Genomic DNA, 25,666 nt, shown 5'->3' with positions numbered 1-25,666 from the left:
GTAACTTGCAGTGGCTGCAGTGGTACTAATAAATCCTTGTGTATTGACTTCATCTGTGTTTTCATCCGTACAGTTTTTTCAAATGCAAGACAGATGGATTACATGACTAACAGAGATGTGACGGCTGTGCTAAAGTGACAGGATGCCAGCCATTTGAATGACATTGCATTAGTCTGCACTCCAATACTCCAGTCAATCTCTAGACTAATGTCACATTTTTTTTTTGGGTCCTCTGATATGTGACTCAACATTTTCAAGTCTCATCTGTTTGCTACCATAACCCGCTTCCCCTGTTTCTCCTCCCTTTCATCTCTTAGCCATGCTGAAAAAAGGGTTCTAAAAAAATGTGGTGTCGTGGAGTTTTAACTGTCCCCCCAGCTCTTTGATAATCTGAGCAAGTCACGCAAACTCAAGAGAGCGAGTGAGTCATTCACACTGAGTGTTCAGGCAGTTGCTTGCGGCTCAGATTAAATCAGTTGAAGTTGATCTGTCCTCCATTGGCCTTCACTCTTAGTACACTTTAGTTTAATGGAACAATTCTATTTAACTTATTTTAAAGAATTTATTTTTTAGGGATTTATCACAGAGTAAGGTATTTATATAATCCACCCATACACTGAACGTTTAGGACATAGCTCTCAAACTCCTGGAGGGCCACAGCTCTGCATAGTTTAGTTCCAACCTTGCTTTACCACACTTACCTCTAGGTTTTCAACAAACCTGAAGGACTCAATTAGTTTGATCAGGTGTGTTTAATTAGTGTTAAAGCTAAACTGTGCAGAGCTGCGGCCCTCCAGGATCTGGATTTGACACCTGTGGTTTAGGGCATAGGTCTCAAACTCGATTGCTGGAGGGCCACAGCTCTGCATAGTTTAGTTCCAACCCTGCTTCAACACACCTACCTGTAAGTTTCGAACAACACTCCTTCATTCATTCATTCATTCATTTTCGGCCTAGTCCCGTTATTAATATGGGGTCACCACAGTGGAATAAACCACCAACTTATCCAGTATATTTTTTACACAGCAGATGCCCTTCCAGCTGCAACCCATCACTGGGAAATATCCATACACACTCATTCAAAAACATACACTTCAGTCAATTTAGCTTACCCAGTTCACTTGTGGGGGAAACCAAAGCACCCGGAAGAAACCCACATGAACACGGGGAGAACATGCAAACTTCACACAGAAACGCCAACTGGCCCAGCCGGGGCTCGAACCAGCGACCTTCTTGCTTTGAGGCGATTGTGCTACCCACTGCGCCACCGTGAAGCCCCACGGCAATTAAAATCTTTTACAGTATGAGAAATGTATATTTAGAAATCTTTAAAAAATATGTAAAATATTATTAAATTAGTTTTTTTATCTTGGATAACATTTTGCTATTAGTGATAGTGTCGTTTAGTATTTTAAACACTTTACAGTACCAGGCCTTCTCTAGTAACACAGTGTAAATCCAGTAGTGTACTATGCGTTTTACAGTGTTTTTATCAAATGTTTAATGTGTCAATGCAAAGGCCAATAATAGGCATCTAATTTAGTTAGGAGAATCCTTTCAGTATTTCTTTTCTGTGTGTAACCTATCCATAAATTGAACAAAAGGGTTTATTTTTGTGCAACCAAGGACATATTACTACATTTCAGAAGTGATTGATGTGTTAAAGATCTGTTTGCGATGTGATTATTATCATAGTATGAAGATAATGTGCTGATATGATGACATGCCATTATAGTGTAAGTGTATATTTTTTCCAATATCGTGCATCCTTACTCTACAGTTTTAAATTGAGTAGTTGTTTTGTTTTTAGATGGAAATAATTTAATCTTCCTATTACACTCATTCAGATAGACACAAATTTGCTATTGAAAATGCCAACAAATACAACTTAAAATGTTTATTTAAAAACCTATATTGGTTATATCTATTGGTTAAATCTATATTGGATTTAAAGGAAATAAAATATTTTTAAATTCTTATTTAGGTATGAATTTAAGTATGTACAGAATGAGAAATGTACATTTTTAAATCTGAAAATTACGTGTTGCAATATATATGTATATACATTTCTATATTTCTCTGTAGTATCGCAGTGTAAATCCAGTTAAATACTATGTGTTTTGTATTGTTTTTAGCAAATGTGTAATGCAACAATGCAGTGGTCAATCATAGGTAGGCCCACATGGAATCTGTGCGCGCAGAATTCCGCAGATTTCCCACAGAATTCTGCAGATTCTTAGCCTATCATTAATTCTGTTTATTTACTTCAGTAAATGTGTGTAAATCGATATTTATTCAGTTTTTTAATTAATTACAGTAATATTATTGACTAATATGAAAATTTTCATCTGATTTATGTACAATACCTTTTGTACAGTAATATTTTCTGTCTTTTAGTAAATATATGAGAGACTTGCTTTGTTTACCAAATAAAGTGAATCTAATTGGATTTTCATTTTAAACATTAAATAAAAGTTAAAAAGATATTACTTTTTCTTTCACATATTAAGGTTTTAGTTATGATACTTCCAAAATATAACTAAAATTCTCAGCAGAAATGCACTTCTTTTTAACTGACTGCTGTGTGAAATATCTGTTTGCGATGGGATTATAACCATATACACAGCAAAATCCACTGAGTAAAATTTACAGAGTGTAAAGTTTTTTCAGAGAGTATTTGGTCCCTCTTTAAATAAGGGCGAACAGGTTGGTGATTAGTAAAGCTGCTGCTTGTGGAGTTGCTTAATGATCCTCTGCTGAGATTTTTAAAAGATTCATTTTATTATATTTCAGCTGATTTCATCTGAGGCTTTGACTTACGTCAGTCGTATAGTTTTGTGTTTCTCTTCTGTGTTTATGTTAATTAACAGCAGGTGTTCATCATCAGTGCTCAATCATCACCTAATTAATCCTTTCATTGTCTCATTAACTTGAGTAACTCAATTTAGAGAGTGATCAAATACTATCTTAGTACATTTTACAATTTTTTTTTTTTTTTAAGATTCATTTTTTGGCCTTTTTGCCTTTATTAGATAGGACAGCTATGAGACAGGAAGCGAAGTTGGAGAGAGAGACTGGGTAGGGTTGGGAAATGTCCTTAAGCCAGGATTCGAACTCGGGACACCTGACGTGCCTAGGCATGGGCTGGTATATTCTGACAGTATGATAACCTTGGATAAAAATATCATGATATTACGGTATTGTGATCACTGCTCTTAAATATAATCTTTTTAAATGTCTGGGTAAAAAACAAAAACCTTTTTCTCCTTTGAAAACAATATATTTAATTTTTTTAAAGATTTATAATATTTTGGAGCAGTAAACATGTCTGGCTAAATAATTCAAATGAATCACTGACTTCTGCTGTCTTCATTTGTTTTAAAAACACAGATTTCAGTACAATGTAAACTGGCAACTATGGATATTTTTTCTGCTGGAGATACTGTTGTCCTAATAAACAAAAAAAATGAAATAAAATTTTGTACACATACTTTAGGAATGGTATTACAGAAAACCGGTTATATACCTTGAAAACGGTTATTGTCCCATGACTAACTACTGCACCTTATGTGGCCGCGCTAACTACTAGGCTATTGGGCCGACTTACTCAGAGGATTTTGCTGTGTAATATGACGATATGATGACATGCCATTTTGTATAGGTACAGTATATTGGCCTTTTACCTGTAATGTTGATGAATCTGGTTTTATCAAAGCAGTGGCCTTATATTGTGTATTGTGTTGCCACAATACTTCATAAGGTAACTAGGGTGACAAATGATGTCAAATGAAACCACACAATGCCAACGCACTACCCTCCCTCTCTTCATACACTTTTTCTTTTAGCTTCTACCTACAGTAAAGCAGCGGCGTGGGCAGAATTGTTGTCTCTGCTTCAGTTTTTTTTGCACACACCTACCAAGTAGAATATTAAAGAGAGCAGAGCCCCTTCTGTTCAGGGCATCTGTGCTGTGTGTGCGTGCTTATATGCATAACGGCATGGGCGTAAATGTGCATGCATCGCCTGTGTCACGTTTCACAGGCTGTTCTTACAAGTGACAAGCTTTCTTGATGTCAGAGCAGGGGAAATCTAAATGTGCTTTACTGTGCGTTTGTTTGGCTCCTGATGCTTCTGTTTAAAGGCCTGTTCTCACAGAGTGTTTATGATTACATTTAACCATTTAGAAGACACTTTTATCCCATTTAGAAGACACTCTTATTTAAAGCAACATAAAAATGAGGACCAAAGAAGCAATCAAACCTACAAAAGATGAACATGTGTATAGAATAGAATAGAATAGAATAGAATAGAATAGAATAGAATAGAATAGAATGTGTGTAATGTAATGTAACTAGAAAAGTAAAGTTCATAAACAAACTTTATGGTGGCTTGAGAAAGCGTAGCCCGAAAGTTTGAAGTAGTTTAAACACTTAAGGAATTGAAGTAGTTTTGAAGAAGATTAAAACGGTTGGCATAGATAGATAGATAGATAGATGGATGGATGGATGGATGGATGGATGGATGGATGGATGGATGGATGGATGGATGGATGGATGGATGGATGGATGGATGGATAGATAGATAGATAGATAGATAGATAGATAGATAGATAGATAGATAGATAGATAGATAGATAGATAGATAGATAGATAGATAGATAGATAGATAGATAGATAGATAGATAGATAAGTAGATTGCTAAGGTATTGCTTGGCAGTTGCTTTGGTGTTCTGATTGGTTGCTAGGTGGTTGCCAAGGTGTTTCTAGGCGGTTGCTATGGTGTTCTAGGTGGTTACTAAGGTGATGCCAGGCAGCTGCTAGGGTGTTGAGTTGTTGCTAAGATGTTTAGGTGGTTGCTTAGGTGTTGCTTGGCGGTTGCTAGGGTGTTTGGAATGGTTGATGGACGGTAGCTAGGATGTTCTGTTGTGTTGCTAGACTGTTGCTATGGTATTCCAGGTGGTTGCCAAGGTGTTGCTAGGGTTTCCTGAGTGGTCGCTAAGGTGTTGCTAGGCAGTTGCTAGGGTGTTTTGAGTGGTTGCTAAGTTGTTGCAAGGTGGTTGCTATGGTCTTCTGAGTGGTTGCTAAGTGGTTGCTGAAGTGTTGCTAGGTGGTTTCTATGATGTTCTAGGTGGTTGCTAAGATGTTGCTATGATTTTCTTTGTGCTTGCAAAGTTGTTGCTAGGCAGTTTTTTGGTGGTTGCTAGGGTGTTGCTAAAGTGTTGCTAGGTGGTTTCTATGGTGTTTTTAGTGTTTTCTAGGCGGTTGCTAGAGCGTTCTGACTGATTACTAGGTGGTTGCGAGGCGGTTGCTAGGGTGTTGTGAGGGGTTGCTAAAGTGTTGCTATGTTTTTTTGAGTGGTTGCTAGGTGGTTGCTAAGATGTTGCTAGACGGTTGCTATGTTGTTCTGACTGATTTCTAGGTAGTTGCTAGGGTGTTGTGAGGGGTTGTTAAGTGGTTGCTAAGGTTATGCTAGGTGGTTGCTAGTGTGGTCTAGGTGGTTGCTAATGTTGCTTGGGTTTTCTGAGTAGTTGCTAAGGTGTTGCTAAGCGGTTGATTGGGTATTCTAAGTGGTTGCTAAGATGTTTCTAGGCGGTTGCTAGGGTGTTCTGAGTGATTGCTAGGTGTTTGCTATGGTGTTGATAGACGGTTGCTAGGGTTTTTAAGTGGTTGCTAAGGTATTGCTAGGGGGTTGCTATGGTGTTCTATGTGCTTGCTAAGGTGTTGCTAGGTGGTTGCTATAGTGTTCTAGGTGGTTTCTAAGGTGTTGCTAGGCGATTGTTATGGTGTTCTAGGTGGTTGCAAAGGTGTTGCTAGGTGGTTGCTATAGTGTTCTAGGCTGTTGCTAAGGTGTTGCTAGGCGATTGCTATTGTGTTCTAGGTGGTTGCAAAGGTGTTGCTAGGTGGTTTTTAAGGTGTTACTAGGCTGTTGCTAGGGTGTTTTGAGTGGTTGCTAGGTGGTTGCTAGGGTGCTCTGAGTGAATTAGCATGTTGCTAGTATGTTTCTAGTATAAATTAGCGTGTTGCTACCATGTTTCTAGTATGATTAGTATTTTAGTATGTTTCTATTATGGATTCGTATAATGTTAGTACAAACTGGTATGTTGTTAGTATGTCCAATGTAAAGTCAATGGCAGTTTTTTACAATGAAAGTTTATGGGACAGTTGGTAGGGTGCCGTAAGTGGTTGCTAGGGTGTGGCTAGTAAATTGAAAGTTCATTAGTGATTGGCAGATTGGTAGTCTGAGTTAAATGAGCCCAACTTTAAGTCTGTATGACAACCTGGCGCAAAGTTATGAGATCACAAAGTTTGGTCCAATGTTAAGTCAATGCGTATAGAAGTTAGTCTCAGACGAAGAAGAAGAATAGGTTTATGTAGTATAACAGTATGTTGGCTTTCTTAAGCCACCATAATTATTTAGCGCATTTATTGAGTATGACTATTGGCTGTAGTCATAAACCCAAAGCCCTTTTGAGGGCTGGCAGAAAAAGACGCGTCCTCAGCCAATTTGTTGCACATTAACTGCCCAGTCTCATTGGAAATACCTACCTCACCTTAAATGTTTGTGAATCGTACAATACGTTGCTTCGGGTATGTTTTGTTGCATATTTCAGATGACAAATTTACTGGAGGGAACTGCCTGTTTTTGTGTCTCTGAAATATGTTACTTCTTTAAAATCAACATGAAGCGAAAATGATCCTTGTTTCCTATGTTGTGACGTACATCCAATTTAAACAGTCCTGAAATGAAAAAAGGGCATTATAGTGTGCCATAGCAGATGGGAAATGGACACGGAGGATTTCTGCTCCCAGCATGCAGCAGTCTTCTGGAGTACTGCCAGTGTATGTCCTCTTTCCTGAGTGTAGAAGAGCACTCAAGGGTGAGGTACAATTCAGATTAGGTGACAAAGATAGATGATGCTGGCACAGTAGATTTAATGCAAGAATACATTTATTATACAACTAAAATGTCTTTTATGTCATTTCGGCCTGGCGCTTGAGTAACATTCGATTCAGGCTTCTAATAGTTAATATATAATGTGTTGAATGCTTTGATTTTTGCAACAAAATAAAATCTATTAAATAAATGTCTGCAGAGCTGATGGGCTGGTAGTGCTCCAGATTTTGTGAGGTTTTATGTGGTGTTATCAAAGGATGTTTAAAGAGAGATTGTGGTTTGTGCTGTGTTGCGAACTTGAGGATGTGACTGTGCTGAGTCATGTCTCACACCTGCGAGTTAGCAGCTACCTCTGGTGAAATACTGCACTGTTTCTTTCTACAGGAAATACTGAAGTCTTGTGCTCTCCAGGGTAGACAATCCCTTACAATAAGAAAGAATGGACGGTTTGGGGGTTTAGATGAACAATTGGAACAACAAAAATGTTTAGGTTTTAAGCTAAGCTAATGTATAGGAAGAGAGGCAGAACATGCTGGATTTTTTGTTTATGATTATTTCATATGAATAGAGCTCAGTTTTTCTTTATGTGGTGTGTTTTAACTTCTAGATCTGTTAGTTATTGATTTACATGTAACAATTTATTTACTGATATGTTAAATAAAACATGAACATTTGAGTATGTATGGAACAGAGTGGAAAGTATGTTATTTTTTCAATGTAATGCTACTGTTTTTATACTGTACGTTGGTCTTTGTATTTGCTGACTAATGTCAGACGGTAAAGAAATCATTATTAGTGATGAAAAGAGTTGCAGCTGTGTAATATTTTAAAACTGTACTTATTTTTCTTGAAACAATGATTTCAATTGAAAGCACTGCAGTTGTTGTAATTGAAATACATTCCTAATAATTAATTGCATAATAAATGTCTTTACTGTTACCTTTAGTCAATTTAATGCATCCTTACTGAATAAAAATATATATATATTATTAAACATTAAACATTTCTTTAAAAATATTTCTGTAAACATTTTTGTAAATATTCCTCTGTTTTCTTTCTCTCTCTCACTTGTGTTTCAGTGTACGCCTCCGTAAGTCTCTACCTACTTCCTCAGAGACCAGCAACTCTCCTGCTGTATGATGATGTGGTGCAGTTACTGTTGGGTTCACCAGGTGAGTTTTTTTTTTTTACATACATACACATATAAAATAAAATATATGTAAATATATGCTAATACTTTTATGACATAAAATTTCGTATTTGGCTATATATGTCATTTATATATATATATATATATATATATATATATATATATATATATATATATATATATATATATATATATATATATATATATATATATATATATATATATATGTATATATATATATATATATATATATATATATATATATATGTATAGTGCATCTGGAAAGTATTCATAGCGCTTCACTTTTTTCCACATTTTTTATGTTACAGCCTTATTCCAAAATGGATTGAATTAATTTATTTCCTCAAAAGTCTGCACACAATACCACTTAATGACAATGTGAAAAAAGATTTTTTTTAATTGTTGCAAATGTATTAAAAATAAAAAACCTGAGAAATCACATGTACAAAGATAATTGAGCTGAGGTACATTTTGTTTCCACTGATCATTTTTGAGATGTTTCAGCAGCTTAATTGGAGTTCATCTGTGGCAAATTCAGTTGGTTGGACATGATTTGAAAAGGCATACACCTGTCTATATAAGGTCCCAGGGTTGATAGTGCATGTCAAAGCACAAACCAAGCATGAAGACAAAGGAATTGTCTGTAGCCCTCTGAGACAGGATTGTCTCGAGGCACAAGGCTGGGGAAGGTTACAGAAAATTTTCTGCTGTTCTGAAAGTTCCAATGAGCACAGTGGCCTCCATCATCCGTAAGTGCAAGATGTTTGGAACCACAAGGACTCTTCCTAGAGCTGGCCAGCTATCAGATCTGAGTGATCGGGGGAGATATGCCTTAGTCAGGGAGGTGATCAATAACCCAAAGGTCACTCTGTCTGAGCTCGAGCAGTCTTCAGGAAAGAGAGGAGAACCTTACAGAAGGACAACTGTCTGTGCAGCAATTTACCAATCAGGCATGTATGGTAGAGTGATCAGATGGAAGCCACTCCCCGCCTGGAATTTGCCAAAAGGCATCAGAAAAACATCCTGAATGAAAACCTGCTTCAGAGTGCTCTTGACCTCAGACTGGGGAGATGGTTAATCTTGCAGCAGGACAATGAACCAAAGCACACCGCCAAAATATCAATGGAGTGGCTTCACAACAACTCTGTAAATGTCCTTGAGTGGCCCAGCCAGAGCCCAGACCTAACCCCTAGTGAACATCTGTGGAGAGATTTGAAAATAGCTGTACAAAGTCAGCCGTTCCCATCCAACCTGATAGAGCTTGAGAGGTACTGCAGAGAGGAATGGGCAAAAATTCCCAAAGACAGTTGGCCAAGCTAGTGGCATCATATTTAAAAATACTTGAGGGTGTAATTGCTGCCAAAGGTGCATTAACAAAGGATTGAGCAAAGTCTGTGAATACTGATGTGCATGTGATTTCTCAGGTTTTTCATTTTTAATAAATTTGCAACAATTTCAAAATCTTTTTTCACATTGTCATTATGGGGTATTGTGTGTAGGAGTTTGAGGAAATAAATGAATTTATCCCATTTTGGAATAAGACTAAAAAAAAATGTGGAAAAAGTGAAGCGCTATCGATATTTTCCAGATGCACTATATAATATAACATATATAATAAAATTTTCCCAATATATGAAGTTGTATGTCAGATATGTAATTTGCATATATTGCCATAGATCAAATTTCTTATGGGATACATGTTTGGAATGACAGGGCGATTAAATAAAAAATTTTGGGTGACTCTCTTTATTCATTTTTAAAACATCTCTACTCTGTTTTAATCATTTTAAAAGAATATACTGAAAAGGGGAATTAGAATTCATAGCAAGAAAATTAAATTAGTACATCACAGTTTGTGCTCGAATTTGGATTGGCCATAATTCTTTATTTATTAATATTTAGTATTTATGATGGCGATGCTCCATCTCCATCTTTAATATTAATAATACTCTGTGGTGGCTCAGCCAGGCTGTGTTCCACATGGTTAACTTGCAATTCAAAAGCAGCTCCATTGATTGGCACACACCCTGTGGCGTTTACATGTGCAGATGTGTGGAACTGCTGAGTTGGTGGTTTCATAATCAGGCCAACACTATGGTCCCGTTTCTAAGGAGCTGCCAATAAGCAAACGCAATTTAACAGAGACTGAACAGGGTGTCTGTGAGCTATTTCACCATGTTCCATGCTCAATAAATGTCGACTAAGATTTACAAACATGATCAGATGACACGTTTGCTTTGGCAGGTGGTTGTTTCCTCTGGCAGCGTGAGGAAGATTTACAGAAACTGCAGCCTGTGTTGCTTGGGTGGCTCGTGTGCTTTGCAGTGCCAGTGAGGTGTTTAATAGGGAGTATTATGGTTCAGATTATAGTTGTAAGATGGTGATTGTGAAGGTCAGTGTTATAGCTGGGCAATACAGCAAAAATTAAGTCACAATTTTTACCCATGCAAATTTCAATAATTCTTTTTGGTTTACCCAGTCGACTTGATAACATTTCTTCATAAGCAACATTTACTTAACTATTTACTAAATATTACAGAGTACCAAACATAAAGTGGTTAGAAGTGTAAAACTGCAGTCGAGTTGTATAGTGCTATAACACACCTGGAAATTGAAAACTATAATTCCTCTCCAAAATTGCACAATGGATGAATTGGATGAAACGTTGCATGGTCTGATGAGTCTCGATTTATGTTATGCCTTTCTGGCTGGGTCAGAATAAGGCATTAGGACCCAATCCCAATTCTATTCTTTTAACTCCACCTTTTCCCCTTGACCCTTGAAACATAGTGTGAAGGGGAAAGACTTCAAATTTACCCCTAAGAAATGGATCACAACTACAACATCAGCACGTCATCATATCTTGTTGTGAGCTCTTATGTCAAATGAGATCGACAATGGCGACTGCTGTAGCTATTCGGTTTGTGTAGCTTACAGTTTTTTTTTTTATTTATCTTCAGGAAATTGCTGAAGGCTTGTTATCATAATGATATAATTTTGCAATAAACATGCAACTTTATTTATGTGTTTTTAGCATTATGGAGTGACAGATTGTAAAATATGTTGTGGGACTACTATAAAATAGTAATTATTGTGGATTATAGATAGCAAAATTTAAACAAAATTTAAACTCCACACAGAAACGTTGGCTGGCTTGGTAAGGACTTAAACCACTGACGTTCTTGCTGTGAGGCAACAGTGCTATCCACTGTGCCACCGTGCCACCCATCTAGGAAAGGAGGAGTAGTGGTGGAACGCTTATTTTAATACTATAAGAGTCAGTTATCATTTTTACTTCCATTCATTTTCGTTTCGGCTTAGTCTTTTAATTAATTAGAGGTTGCCACAGCAGAATGAACCACCAACAGCATATGTTTTACGCAGTGGATGCCCTTCTAGCTTCAACCCGTCACTAGGAAACATCCATACACTCTCTTTCACACACATACACAATGGACAATTTAGCTTTCCCAATTCACCCGTGATGCATTTCTTTGGACTGTGGGGGAAACCGGAGCACCCAGAGGAAACCCACGCGAACACAAGGAGAACTCCACGCAGAAATGCCAACTGACCCAGCTAGGGCTTGAACCAGCAACCTCCTTGCTGTGAGGCGATGGTGCTACCCACTGCGCCATAGTGACACACTATTTTTACTTTGTACATATTTATTTTTCATATCTTCATTAATTGCTGTGATGTTGAGAATTTTTTTGGTTGTAACCTGTGGTTACCGTTCTGTTATTTTGTTTTGTTAAAATAAAGGCAAAAAAGAAATAAATACAATTACAATTCCCTTTTTATCATAATTATTTCAGAGCAAAATGAATAAAAGCTTAGTTTACAATAAAACGATGTTTCAACCAATGCACGCATGTGGTGCTGTGGTTAATCTTGAATTGCGACACCAATGAAGGACAAAACAACTCACGTTTCTATTGTAACCTTGCACACGTAAATTCAAACAACATTCATGTGTGGTAATGGCGAGATGCCCAGAGGCTCTTAAAAAAATGCATTTGCCAAAAAAACAGAAATAGCTCTTTGCTGAACAAAGGTTCCCGACTCCTGGGCTAACAGGTAGAATTGGGATTAGACCTAAAGGCACAGTATGTAATTTTGCCTCTAGATTGCATGTATTCACAACAAATGTTATCTAGCAACTTGTTTTGGGTTAAAGAATTAAGGCATTTATAAAGGCAAAACAGGTTCCAACCAAAAACTAGCAAAAACTAATAAGTATGATGTAATGTGCTTCATGCAAACTTGAACATCAAGGGCCTCGCTCTTTTTTTCTGTGTGTTGTGTAAGCATCCTGACACAGCTCTTTCTGCCTGATCCTTATCAACTTAATGAGCTCGATCTTTCTGTGCATGCAGGGGCTATGACACTGTGTGTGTGGGTCCCTGATGTGCTCAAGTGATTCTAGTTGCATGCACTCGAATGGTGCGTTGTCCTCCCATCCCCACTACTGCTGAGAAGCCAACAGCTTTCTCTCATTCCCTCTTTACATTCAGTAAGCTCTCGCTCTAGAATACCTTCGGTGTCCTCAAGCTGTTCCAGAGATAAATGGGCAACTTGTTGTGCTCAGCATGGAAGAAGACATTACCGTCTACTTTAGACATTTTAATTAGTGTGTAAAGAGTAATACTGAAACTGAATACATTTCCAGTGAATATCCACAGGCATCTTTAATACCACAGATACTTTATTTCCTCTGTCAGACATTTCTGTTTAATTAAAGAAGTCTTAATGTACATTTTTAACCAACTAGTATTTTGTGTTTAATTAGTAATATGAAACATCATCTAATTTCTTAACGTTTAGAATTAGCTTTGATATTGTTTAGCCATGGTTTTGTCTATTTATATTTTATTTTACCTTTATTTCAGTTATCAAATTACTGTTGCAGGATAATGGGTTTAATTTTAACTGATATTGCACAATATTTGAAAAATCTGACAAATAGTGCAATATACACTACCTGACAAAACTCATTTCGTTGATCCCAGTTGTAAGAGTCACAAATAATGACCTGACTTCTAGTTGATCATGAAAAAGTGTCAGAAGGTAGATTTTTTTTTTTTTTTTTTAGATGAATCATTGGTTGAACTACATCCCAATTATTACAAATACTGCAGAATGTGCCGAATTGGAACCCACATGGACCCAAGTATCTTACAGAAATCAGTCAAATTTGGTGAAGGAAAAATCATGGTTTGGGGTTACATTCAGTATGGGGCGTACAAAAGATCTGCAGAGTGGATAGCAAAATCAACAGCCTGAAGTATCAAGACATTTGTGCTGCCCATTACATTACAAACCACAGGTAAGGGCAAATTCTTCAGCAGGAAGCGCTCCTTCTCATACTTCATCCTCCACATCAAAGTTCCTGAAAGCAAAGAAGGTTAAGGTGGTCCAGGATTGGCCAGCCCAGTCCCCAGATATGAACAGTATTGAGCATGTCTGGGGTAAGATGAAGAAGGAGGCACTGAAGATGAATCCAAAGAATCTTGATGGATTCTGGGACATTTCTTTGCCATTACAGATGACTTTATTAATGAGTTATTTGAGTCATTGCAGAGATGTATGGATGCAGTCGTTTAAAATAAATGTAATCTAGAGGCCTTTGCCTTTCATATGAGCCACTTCTGATACAAGATGATCACCTAGAAGTCAAGTTATCATTTGCTGTTCCTAAAACTTGGGTAGGCAACAAGACTTTTGTGAGGTAGTGTAAATTGCAATATGAATATAATTTCACCAGATGATTTGAATAGCTTTATTTGGATAGGTTTCATTTATTTAGATTGATGATCAAGTTTTTTTCTATGCAGTGCATCTTAATAAATTACAAGCAAAAATAAAATAAATAAACAGTGCTTTATGGTTTTCTGGGGAGTCCAACAGTATTCGAGTACAAAAAATGTACCAATCAAATGTAAAATAACATGGTAATCATTGTATAAATAATAAAAATATATATATTAAATAATATGATTTGCTTATAACCTTTAATAAATATACTAATCCTGCTATGTGACTACTTCAGACACTCACATTTTGATATTGATGCTCAAACAATGTATAGTTCAGCCCTAGTAGTTAATGATTACAAATTCAGGTACTTACAGTAGAAACTTTAAATTAAACATGATACTACAAATTTGTGCCTAAAAGATTCTGTAATGATATTAATACCAATAAATTCATCAACCTATTTCAAAACTAGGAATGATACTTAGTATTCACTTGTTGGATAAATGTTGGATAATGATTTATTTTGATGAAGGAAATTACAGGTAAAAATGTATTATTGCACCCATTTAACTCATTTGTATTACACCATACACTCCCAGAGAAAACAGTGCTTGCTGAGGAAAGTAGAGATCTGAACTCTCACTGGCTTGTTTTTTTCATGCCTCAAAATGCATCGCCATGGCAACCTTGGCAGAGGCGGTAGAATGTGCTTTTTGAAAGAGGAGGGGTTATTATTAAAGAGTTGCATATCGGTCTCTGTTGCGTGGGAGGAGTGTGTCATGTAAAACCCGATCTGCTAGATCGGCTAGACTATCAATGAGGTTATTCTGCTGACCAGTACGTTTTTGTCGTAAACAACATTTCAATGCACCTGTATTGAGAGATATGAGTCAGTGCAGTATTTGCCCTTATTGTTTTGCTCAGACATGCATCATCAGAATATCTGTATGAGTTTTTGGGAGGATTTCTTCAAGCAAAAGTACACGCAGAAATAGTCGGAGCTGTGAACCATAGTGTGGGTGGATTATTGTGCTAACAGCATGCCAGCCTGAAAAGAAGTCACTGAATAGATTTTGGGCTTGAGGGTTTATTTGGAAACATGCAAATATAAATGTGTGAAAGTAAATGTAGGAAAAGTCACAGTTATAAAAGGTTGTGTTTGTATAGGCTTCTTTATAAGGATAGTGACTCCAAAATATACATTTACACACTATTCACTCACCCTAAAGTGGTTCCAAACCATTATACATTACTTTATTCTGTTGAACACAAAAGAACATATTTTGACAAAAGCTGAAAACCTGTAATTGGCTTCCATACTAGGAAAAAAAATATACCATGGAAGTCAATTTTTACAATTTTTACTTTCTTCAAAATATCTTATTTTGTGTTCACCAGAAAAAAAGTCAAACAGGTTTGGAACAAATAAAGGGTGAGTAAATAATAACACAAGAACTAGCTTTAAGTGCATTTCAATGAGTTAGTGTAGTTTAGAATACAGAATCATTTTAATGCTGAAGATGCAGCCATAACTGATCACTGTTGCGGCAGCTAGCTCTATGCAACTCTAACATGATTGCCCACTGAAGCTAAGCAGGGCTGCACCCGGTCAGTATCTGAATGGGAGACTACATGGGAAAGCTAGGTTGCTGCCAGATGTGGTGTTAGTGAGGCCAGCAGGGGGCGCTCAACCTGCAGTTTGTGTGGGTCCTAATGCCCAGTATAGTGAAGGGGACTCTATACTGCTCAGTGAGTGCTGCCTTTCGGATGAAATGTTAAACCAAGGTCTTGACTCTCTGTGGTTGTTAAATATTCCTGGATGTCCATCAAAAAAGAGCAGGGTTTAAACCCCGGCATCCAGGCCAAATTTGCCCACTGACCTCCAAACCATCCCCATATCATAATTGGCTTCCTCACTCTGTTTCCTCTCTACCAATCAGCTGGTGTGTGGTGTGCTGTCTGGCACAATAGACTGATTTCACGCAGCTGCCATTTTAAACAGCGAAATCGAGGCTGCGGTGGAAAGAAACCCGGACGTATCGCCTGAGTCACACAGGAACGTTGTGTACCTGGCTGTATATCTTATCAGCGAAGAGAAATTGTCACGAATTTATTCTTTTACCGCCTTCCGAGTGACCCAAAGGTCCGTTCTGAATGTTTAGTGAAAATAAAAAGGGATATCAGACCTCATTTTCAGCTAAGTTAAGGGAAATGGCACTAGTTAGCTAACGTTATCTTTCCCAAACACACGTTTTAGATGCCATTTATTAAACTCTAGTCAATGAACTATCACTGTATTAGACTTGTCACGATACAAATATTCAGTACTGAAATAAAAAAAAAAAAAATGTCCATTTCCTGTTAACATTTAAGGCACTGTTGATGGCGTTCTTAAACACTGCTGATTTGCTATTGTGTTCACGTGCTCAACAGAAATGACTGTGATTGGCCGTGAAGGTCATCAGTTCACCGCACTTTACCGATGTTTACCGAGTGCAAACACAGACGTGTGATCCACTGATGACTCAACTGATCTTCACGGCTTTAAAATGCTTCTGTCTCTGTGTATCTGTGTTTGCAATCTGTGAAGAGCGGTGAACTGATGACCTTCACGGCCAATCATAGTCATTTCTGTTGAGCACTGGTAAACACAAATATGTAAACATAAATGTTAGCGGGACATGGACGCTTTTAAAACTTTAGTATAGTGACAACACAATTTCAGACAACACGAGGGTGTGCTACAGAGGACTGTATTGTTTTATCGCTCACCGGGTTACATAGGCTGAAGCAGATAAGCGTCCTCACGGTCTTTACCTGGTGCCATGAACTAAAGCCTAGGAGGACACTTAAGTTTGATGCCTAATATGCTTTTAATTATTTGTTATTTTAAAGGGATGTTTACCCCATATCTGCATTTTCAAGTTGCAGCAACAGCTGAAGGGTTGTAGTACACAGCATGCTGTTGCAATGTTAACAGTGCTGATCTTATACTTCCTGGTTTCTTCCAACCGCAGCCTCGCTCTCATTCTTTAAAATGGCGGCCGCATGAAATAAGCGTATATGGCTACCGCAGTGTCATCCAGGTGGATGCTGCACACTGGTGGTGAATGAGGAGATTCTTCCCAAAAATGTGTAAAATGCTTTGAGTGTCAAGAAAAGTGCTATATAAATGTTAGGAATTATTATTATTATTATTATTATTACAGTTACATTAATTATATATACCACCATACCATATATTTTTTTTCTAGGTAAGTCAAACCAATTATTTCAAAATCACATATTTATTATGAATGTTTTTTAATCTTGATTAGCAGTAAGCACAATCTTGAAAACTAATCACATATTCATAATAATAAAACCCTATCATATGTCTCTATCTTTAGTTAAATCTACCATAAAACTATGCATAAATCAATCATCAGGCATCCATTTTTTCACCCCTTCATTTTTCCAATCTCTGGCCAAGAGGGGCATTACGTCTTCCTCTCCCGATGGAGCTCAAGCACATCTGTAACCAAGAACATGTGCAATGGAGAGAGAGATGAGAAATGACTCCCCTGACCGAAGAAGGAGGCAGGGTGAAAGAGGAGAGAAAGTGTTTTTCTGAGAATAAACTGGCGAGAATCATGCGGGAGTGTGAGTTGAATGTAAATCTCCCGAGACCTGCTTGCATGAACAGCTTCCAGGCACAGGCCCTATTGAGATACAGGTAGCTATTGAGTCATTCCTACTGCTGTAAATCAAACCATTGACAAAACGGCAGTCTGCAGGTGATCTCCAGAACTGATCTGGACATCATTCATCATTTGGATGCTTTCTGTGGTTTTTCTAGTGCGGCTTACATGCTTTCAAAGGCCACAAAAAAATTGGGAGATAGCTAATCTTTAATGATCACTTAAAATGTTCTTTGGGTGAACTTTACAGCCTGATTGGCTATCATATATAGTTAAAATTCCTACAATGAAAAAAAGATTTATTGGATTTACTACATTTTTTAAGGTAAGTCATTGCAAACTATTTATTCGGGCTGAATTTAAACAAACACATTAAGTTGGAACATTACTAAATTTAATTTGTTTAAATTTAGCCCATATAAATTGTTTTCAACAGTTTTCAGTGGTGTATGAACCATTTAAACTTCTAATAGACATGTTGATTGATATAGCTAACAATTTTAACCAAATTAAGAGCAATTTATCCATTTGTATCTATTTATACAGACAGTTTAGTAAGCAGATGGGTCGCAATCACTGTCCTCTGACCCCAATCTTGCCACTCTCACAAATGAACGCATCTATATCAGGGTGGATAACAGGCATTCAGCATTAACTCTCATTGTTTTCTTCAGACAGCTTGACCCCAAGGTCGGCAATACTAATCTATGGCGTTCAAACAGCCCTCTGTACAAAATGCCTAATGACGCATCTAAAACCATGGCTTTGTTGTGGAAATGGTGATATATTGGCTGTTAAGAGAAGTGCACTATAGTGATTTAGCATGAGCCTTGTTTGTGAGCTCGAACACTGGGAAGCACCCATACACTCTTGCATTCACACACTATACTACGGTCAATTCAGCTTGTTCAATTGACCTATACTGCATGTCTTTAGACTGTGGGGCACCCTGAGGAAACCCAAGCGAACACAATGAGAACTTGCAAACTTCACACAGAAATGCCAACTGACCCAGGCGGTGCTCGAACCAGTGACCTTCTTGCTGTGAGGCGGTTGTGGTACCCATTGTGATGCCCCCAATTGTCCAACTTAAAGATAGTATAAATAGACACATTGGTCAGTGTTTGTTTAGGGGGGTTATTATTATTATTGAGCATCTAAAAGTGAGAACCCATCAGGGGAGGCTAACATGATTCTGCATGTGAAGAGGATTCTCTGCGCAATTCAAATTGCCCAAGCTCCTTAGGAGGCTTGCCAACTGATGATGCAAATAGTCCCAAATAGACTGTTCAGTTCCTTTACTGCATAATCATAGTTTTCAATGTCAGGTTTACAGGGGTACAAGCATCTGCAGCCCAATCCTTGTGGAATTGCAAGCTTTGTCGACCTGACACTGGCGCAGCCATTCTTATTATCATGGAAGATGCAAATTGCTGCTAGTGTCACAGTATACAATTAGACTAAGCGCCAGAAATCTAAAGATATTTGCTGTGATTAGGTTGTAAAATATAGCCTAAGGTCCCCAGTGTACTTCAAGTTAAGTTCGTTTTCATTCTTCATGTGAGGGCAAAAATATGTTTGAAAAGGTTGAGTGACAGTGTTCTGATGGAATTTGGTTTTAAGCATATGTCATGCTGCTTGCTGTGTGTGTACCCCCTAAATACAACAACGATGGTGGCTGAAAGAGAAGAACAGTTTCATAAACATCTGGCAAACAGCTTTTTCAAGACAGTCACACACCGGATGAGAAGTACCACGACGGCACGCCACATTTTTATGTTGTTTTCTATTCGGCAAAAAACAGACAACAAATGAAGCCGCCGGTTTGCATACACTCATTGAAAACAGTGCTTTAAACTTTTTAAAGACATGGCGCGATGCAGCTTCTTGTTTGGTGTGTGACCCCTATGAGTCTTTAAAACCTGTGTATATATCTGTACTGAATCTGCTACTCCACTGTGTTGCTAACATGTTGTTGTTGTGTTGGATGTTGTTCTCCTGTTTGATCTCCACATATATGAGATACTAGGGATGGACCGTTACCAGTTTTGGAACCGATCCAATCTTGATACCAAAATTCTGAGTATCGACCGATACAGATCCGATCCCAATACTGTGTGTGTGTTTTTTTATACATAATACAGTTTCTTTAGTTCTTGTGATAAGCTCAAATATATCTTCTTTAGTTAAAATAACAGACCCATAGACCTACTGTATATGACAGATGACACAGTCTAACTAAAAACATGATGCTTGCTGTGAACTAGGCTACATTATTTGAGCATTCGTTATGACACTGATCTGTTGTGGTCCAGCTTATGATTCCTTTTTTAATATTAAGATTTTTCTTTAAAATCTGGAATAGGCTACCACTATTGACTCTCATCAATACACAAACTTTTCCTCTCTGTAAATAAAATATAATATAAATAAAATTACTGTGAAATATTCACAGTTTCAGAGTAACCAATATTGGGCTAAATAATTTTCTGTTAATGGCCATCCATATTGCGCCTGTCAGTTTCACTTTATTAATTTAATCCACTACTTTGACCACAATAAGCAAGGCTTTACAAACTATTCGCAGCACTGATGGTATTCACCTTGGAAGAATAAACTCAGTCGGAAGGATGAGAAAACAGAAACTTTATTACAGAATAATTTTACGGAGCACCGCATGTCGCGTCTGCGCAACTAGTGTGTGAACGAATCGCTTGATGCATCACTAAGACAGCACAAAGGGAAAAAATCAGTGCGTTGAGGATCTGTCCAATGTATTATTGAGCCTTTTCTTATTAAACACTTTAAGTAGGCCTACTTTGTGTGTGAAAACCAGGTGATAACCCTCTATACTCCAGTGTTGCAAATGCAATCTGCTGATCTAACAGACACAGGTGCACCATGATTTAGAAACACTAATTATCTGCTTGTTGCAGGTCAAAATGAACCCATTTAATGCAAAAATAAATGCATTTCTCCTGTGATTACTCATATTAATAGGAACAAATAGTCTTGGAGAAAGTTTTTCGAGTTGCCATGAACGCGACACGCAGTTCGAATTGTGAATTAATAAAGAATGATTGACAGTCGCAGAGATGAGAAGCGCTGAATTGAACATGAATTTAATAACTTGAATATTTATCTGTAATTAAGATTAAACTACAGAACAGCTTCAGAGCATTTAGGTTATAGTAGGTCTTCATGACAACTTTTTGGACCCTTATAATAGGCTACCTTTATGGCTTTTGTTGGCTTATAAATTACACAGAATATAGCTCACACGCAAGATTGGATTTGGATTGGTACCAGCTGGCCAATACCGGATCCAGTAAAAATATGCGGTATTACACCAATATCCAATCCAAGTATCGGGATCGGTCCATCCCTCATATGTCAAATAATTTCTAGAGCATTCCCAACCAATTGCATAACAAACCGTAGTGTCACAAAACGCACACCCCCAAAATTTTGCTTTGGTGAGCTGTATTAAATTGTCGAAACAAACTCTAAACACTTTTTTTCCAAAATGACATCATTTCATTTCATTCTTAAATTTAGTTTGAAGCATATTGGGGACTCAACTGAACCTTACATGTGTCTTAAGTGCTAATTTACATGTTTGTTTCTATTTATAAAACAAAAATGGTTAGACAAGTTATGTTATGTTTATTTGAGAGATCCAGATGAATACATCGCATGGTATTAATTTCTCTGCTCATCAAATGGCCAATAAACAAATGAATAACTCTGACCAAAAAAGCTAACATTAAAGAGGGAATGTCACAGCATGCCTGCTTTCAATGGTCCCTAAGCACTGCCACACAATCCTGGATGTCTGTGCTGATGATCAGTGACCAGCTAACCCAGCACTAATCAGAGCAGACAGCCTACAGTGAGAGATGCACGCTTATATTTATAGGCCTTCCTATTTGCCGCTTCGCACACTACGTTAGCTAAGTGGAGGAGGGGTAGGGATTACTGCAGTGTGGATTCTGAGCTTAGGATTCTTCTTTTAAAATGTTTCATGAAACTTTAAAGGCATTCATAGTAAACCTAATTCTAACCTATTTATTTGAAATTATTAGTTCCCTACTTGTGCCACAACTATTTTGCAATTCTACATTCTTACAGGCAAGAGAGTAGGATAACACATTGTAGGAGGCAGCTGAAAAAGAAAAAAAGTTTAATCACTTGCTCATTATAACACAAGCACTGCTTAAAGGAAGTAGCTATTGACAGAATCCTATAAAACAGCATTCACGAGTGAATCACATGGAAACAAACCCCTTAGCAGCTCATTATTAGGGCTGGGAACCAATAACTGGTTCTTATTCAGAACAGCGTGTCATACAGGGCAACCATTTTAGTCCAATTTGTGAAATACTTATGACTTGGGCCTTTGTTATAAACAGACTCAATAAATTCTTCATGATTATTCCATCCTTACTCACTATAGCAGTAAAGTTCAATATCGACTTATTTAAATCTCTGTTTTCTAGGGTCCCGGAGACAGCCATGGGTACAGCTTCAGAGAAGAGCCATCCAACCACCCCTAAACAACTCCCAAATCACCCTCTCTGCAATGCTGACCTCTTCCCGCAGTCAGTATGAGCTTGGAGGCTTTCCCTACCCACTCGCCATGGACAACAATTCAACAGGTGAGTTTACCCAAAAAAATAGGTCTCCTGTCCGTCTGGTCATTACTATTTCACTCCTACGTGCAATCTTTAACCATTGCAAAGAATGGCTTGCAACTATGGCCTCATTTTGTTACTGTCTGTCCTGATTCAGGAACCAACAGTAGCTGGGTGGAGCTAACTGCACTAGCTGCAATGTGCGCTCAGCTCACTGGGCCCAACGGCACTGAGGTTCAGGTGTCAGAACCCATTCACATCTCCATCCCACTTCCTTCTGACTCTCCTCTTAAGACTGCCACCAGTGTCCCAGTCTGGAGGTTTGAGGACAAGACAGGTAAACATTCAAATGCAACATTGAAACTTAGGTTAACCCAGTTGTTCTCAATTACGGTCTGAATCAGATCATCAACTTGTTAACTAGGAGATCTATGAACTTATTTTTGTGTGTCAAATAATGCAAATACAATGTTCAAAGCAGGGGGGCCCAAGCACCGGAATTGAGAACCACTGGGTTAACCCAAAGCTACATCAGTTTAGTGCCAGTGCTGCAGTGCTGCTCTTGGAGCATCACCATCCTGCAGACAGAGTTTACCTCCGATCCTAGTTAAACAACTTAACTAGTTAATTGAGGTCTTCAGGTTTACTGAAAAATTCCAGGTAAGTGTGTTGGGGCAGAGTCCTTACAGCAGCAGCAATGGACACATCTGTGACAGTTCATGCAAAATTAAGTCACAATAAGTGGACTCAGAGGAAGACACAGGGGCTTTTGGAATAAGGGGGTCGTAAATTGTTAAATAGAGAACAAGAGGCAGAGAGGAGGTACAGATGAGGCTAAGAATGAAACTGAAATCCTCAAGAATTATTTGAGAGTAATTTCATGAAGGGCCAGGTGAAGTAAGAACTGGTGAAGTGAGTGTGCAGCACAAATCAAAGAAAGCAAATAGGTCTTCATACATTGAAGAGATAATAGCCTGCCAATTCATAAACCAGAAATCATCTCCAGACACTGACCCTGTCATGACATAGTTCCCAAAACAGGTTGTGATTTAGTACCTGGCAAGCTTTGCAGAATTCTCTAGATTCTTTACTGATGCCAGCTTAATAAAGCGAACAGCTCTGGTAGAAAAATCAATATTTGACTAAAAGAGGGTATTCAGTCATTTTCCGGCTTTACATTCAGCTCTTAGTTTCTGTGGACTGTTCCTCATATAGTTGCAAATGTTACTTTTTATTCCAATGTCTGGACTGCTTATTAGGATCTCTCCTAAAGTGTGTTAAAAGATTACTTAACTCCACAGAGAAATCTCAAATGATTTTAAGCTAAGCAGCTTAGTCTATGGCAACCTAATCCCAGATCCCCCATTTACTCCCCCAGTGCAGAAGGCAAATGAATGATTGGTCAGGGAAGAGGAATACTTTGACAGATGCCCATCAAGGGGGACATATATAAATATATATTTATATATGGGCTGCCACTCTATTTTGGCCCCTTTACTGAAATCAAACTTTCCCACCTAAAATTGCAAATATTTATTTTTCGACATAAACTAATATTGGTGCATCAGACCTAAATTGCATGTAAGCATGCCTGATCTATAATAACCCAATGGCTCTCTGACACCTTTAACCCTATAGTCCGGTTGTCAAATTAACTGACAAGTAAAGGATGTCAAAGAATATTGTGTGTATCGCCCCCTAGAGGAATTTGTTTGATATGGAAGCACACAGTAGCTTGATGCATGCAGCTGATTAGTCTGTGCCAACAGTTACCAAAGTATCAGAAGTTTGTCTAAATTGAAAGGCTAGCAAGCTTTAGTAGAAGACAACCTGATTATTCATTGTGTTGGTAGTCAGAGAGACTGTTTCAGAGAAGAGTTAGTTATGCAGAACATGGACCTGTATTCTTGAATGGTGGGCAGTTTGTTTTTCACCATGTGATAGACGCATGTGCTCGAAAGCTACAGAAGACTTTATTGTTCAAGACTTGCTGCTCTGTAGACTGTAAAAATTTAGATGTTGAGAATACAGATGAGAAGGCGGCTGCATTCTCAAAGCACAACAAAGAGCCCTGACTCACTCTCTGAGTCGTATACACTAATGCAGCACCAGTATACATGATGTCATATATTGCTAAGTCCCAACCCTCTGGTTTTTCTAAAAAAGGGTGGGGACTGAATGCCCGAATGTATTCCGATTATGAAAACATTCATTGTCTTGCTGAAGATTCGCCATGTGGCTACTAAGGCCCTGTTTGTTTTGGAGACAGATCACAGACAAAACAGCCCATACAGAGCGAGCGGATGCTTATGCACATGGCTCTTGGAGGGGTTTATTATACTGGGAAAGCCCCCTGCTTTACAGCACTGTTCTCCCAGCTGAACTGAACATATAGCACCTTCTAGTGTGCATAATTACACATTGCACACAGCTGCCTGGCTCTGTTGAGTGCTCTAGTTAATGTTTGGTTCTTAGGTTGCTACTTTGAAGCTGAAAGTGCACAAGGGTGTGAAATCTGAAATTAAAAACAGCAGTATTTGATAGGCAATAAAAATATTGACAGTCCCACAAAACTATTTCATGTTGTTACTCTTTTAAAATAATTATAGTAAGAGGTCTATTTCAGTATGCTCTAGTTGTAAAGCCCAGCAAAGCGAGAGTATTTTGTCTTTAGGGGAGGGCGACATTTTAAAATTGTATTTGTCAGGGTTCACCCTGTCAGAACCTATTAACTCTCTGTGTTCTTTTGTCTTGCCTTGGGCTTTTTGGAGAATTTGTGCCCCTCGCTGTCCTGCTTTGGTGCTTTATATTCCATTATTGTGTGATTTTGATTATTGAATAGTAACCTAGACTGATCCTAGACCTAAAATGACTTTTTAATGAAGAAAAGCGATTGAATGTGCAATTTGGCACAGTTTGGGTCTAATCTGTCCCTGGCAAACTGCCCATTCACATTTAATTGAGCTTTTACTGTAAGCTGAAGCAAGATTTCATTGCATTTATCCATGTCTGTTCAATTTGTAATGACGTCCTGATCTGCTGCAGGTCTATGGGTCAGAAGTGGTGCAGGATACATTAAAAAAGAGGACACTCAAATGACATGGAGTTTTGTGGCTCCAAAGTTAGGATACTGGCTTGCAGCATTTCCGTCAACCTCAGGTGAGACCAGTTGCATTATAACACACATTTTAAAGATAAAGTTCATTTTTAGGATCAGCTTATTTCATTTTAAGGATCAGTAAAGATATATTACACAGACTGACATTTTCTTTATATAACATTACTGATCATTTATTGGTTAATTTATAATGCTTAAAAATGTGTGGAAAAAAATACCTATTTTCTATTATAGGATCTGGTCTGAACACTTCTGGACTAAGAGACATCACTACCTACCACACCATTTTCCTGCTGGCGATTCTGGGTGCCATGGCACTGCTAGTGCTTATTCTTTTGTGTTTGCTACTGTACTACTGCAGGTAAAAAATTTGTGTTTGTTTGTAGTGTGCTTACTGCACATATATTTG

The 25,666-nt window shown here is 37.9% G+C and overlaps 1 protein-coding gene across 1 annotated transcript in view; it reads left to right on the top strand.

Moving 5' to 3' along the window:
• The window catches only part of fam171a2a (family with sequence similarity 171 member A2a), a 67,159-nt gene that overhangs the window by 38,425 nt on the left and 3,068 nt on the right, over positions 1 to 25,666 (top strand). Inside the window, exons 3-7 of the mRNA XM_679189.9 lie at positions 7,974 to 8,066; positions 22,005 to 22,163; positions 22,297 to 22,476; positions 25,185 to 25,298; positions 25,492 to 25,618. Of these exons, the coding sequence (XP_684281.2) occupies positions 7,974 to 8,066; positions 22,005 to 22,163; positions 22,297 to 22,476; positions 25,185 to 25,298; positions 25,492 to 25,618 (673 nt within the window). The remainder of the gene's footprint in view (positions 1 to 7,973; positions 8,067 to 22,004; positions 22,164 to 22,296; positions 22,477 to 25,184; positions 25,299 to 25,491; positions 25,619 to 25,666) is intronic.

This window comes from Danio rerio, chromosome 3 (assembly GCF_049306965.1).
Source record: "Danio rerio strain Tuebingen ecotype United States chromosome 3, GRCz12tu, whole genome shotgun sequence".
In the NCBI taxonomy this organism is placed as follows: Eukaryota; Metazoa; Chordata; class Actinopteri; order Cypriniformes; family Danionidae; genus Danio; species Danio rerio.
Note: the sequence above shows the minus strand (reverse complement) of the source record. Positions and strands in the feature narration are given on the sequence as shown.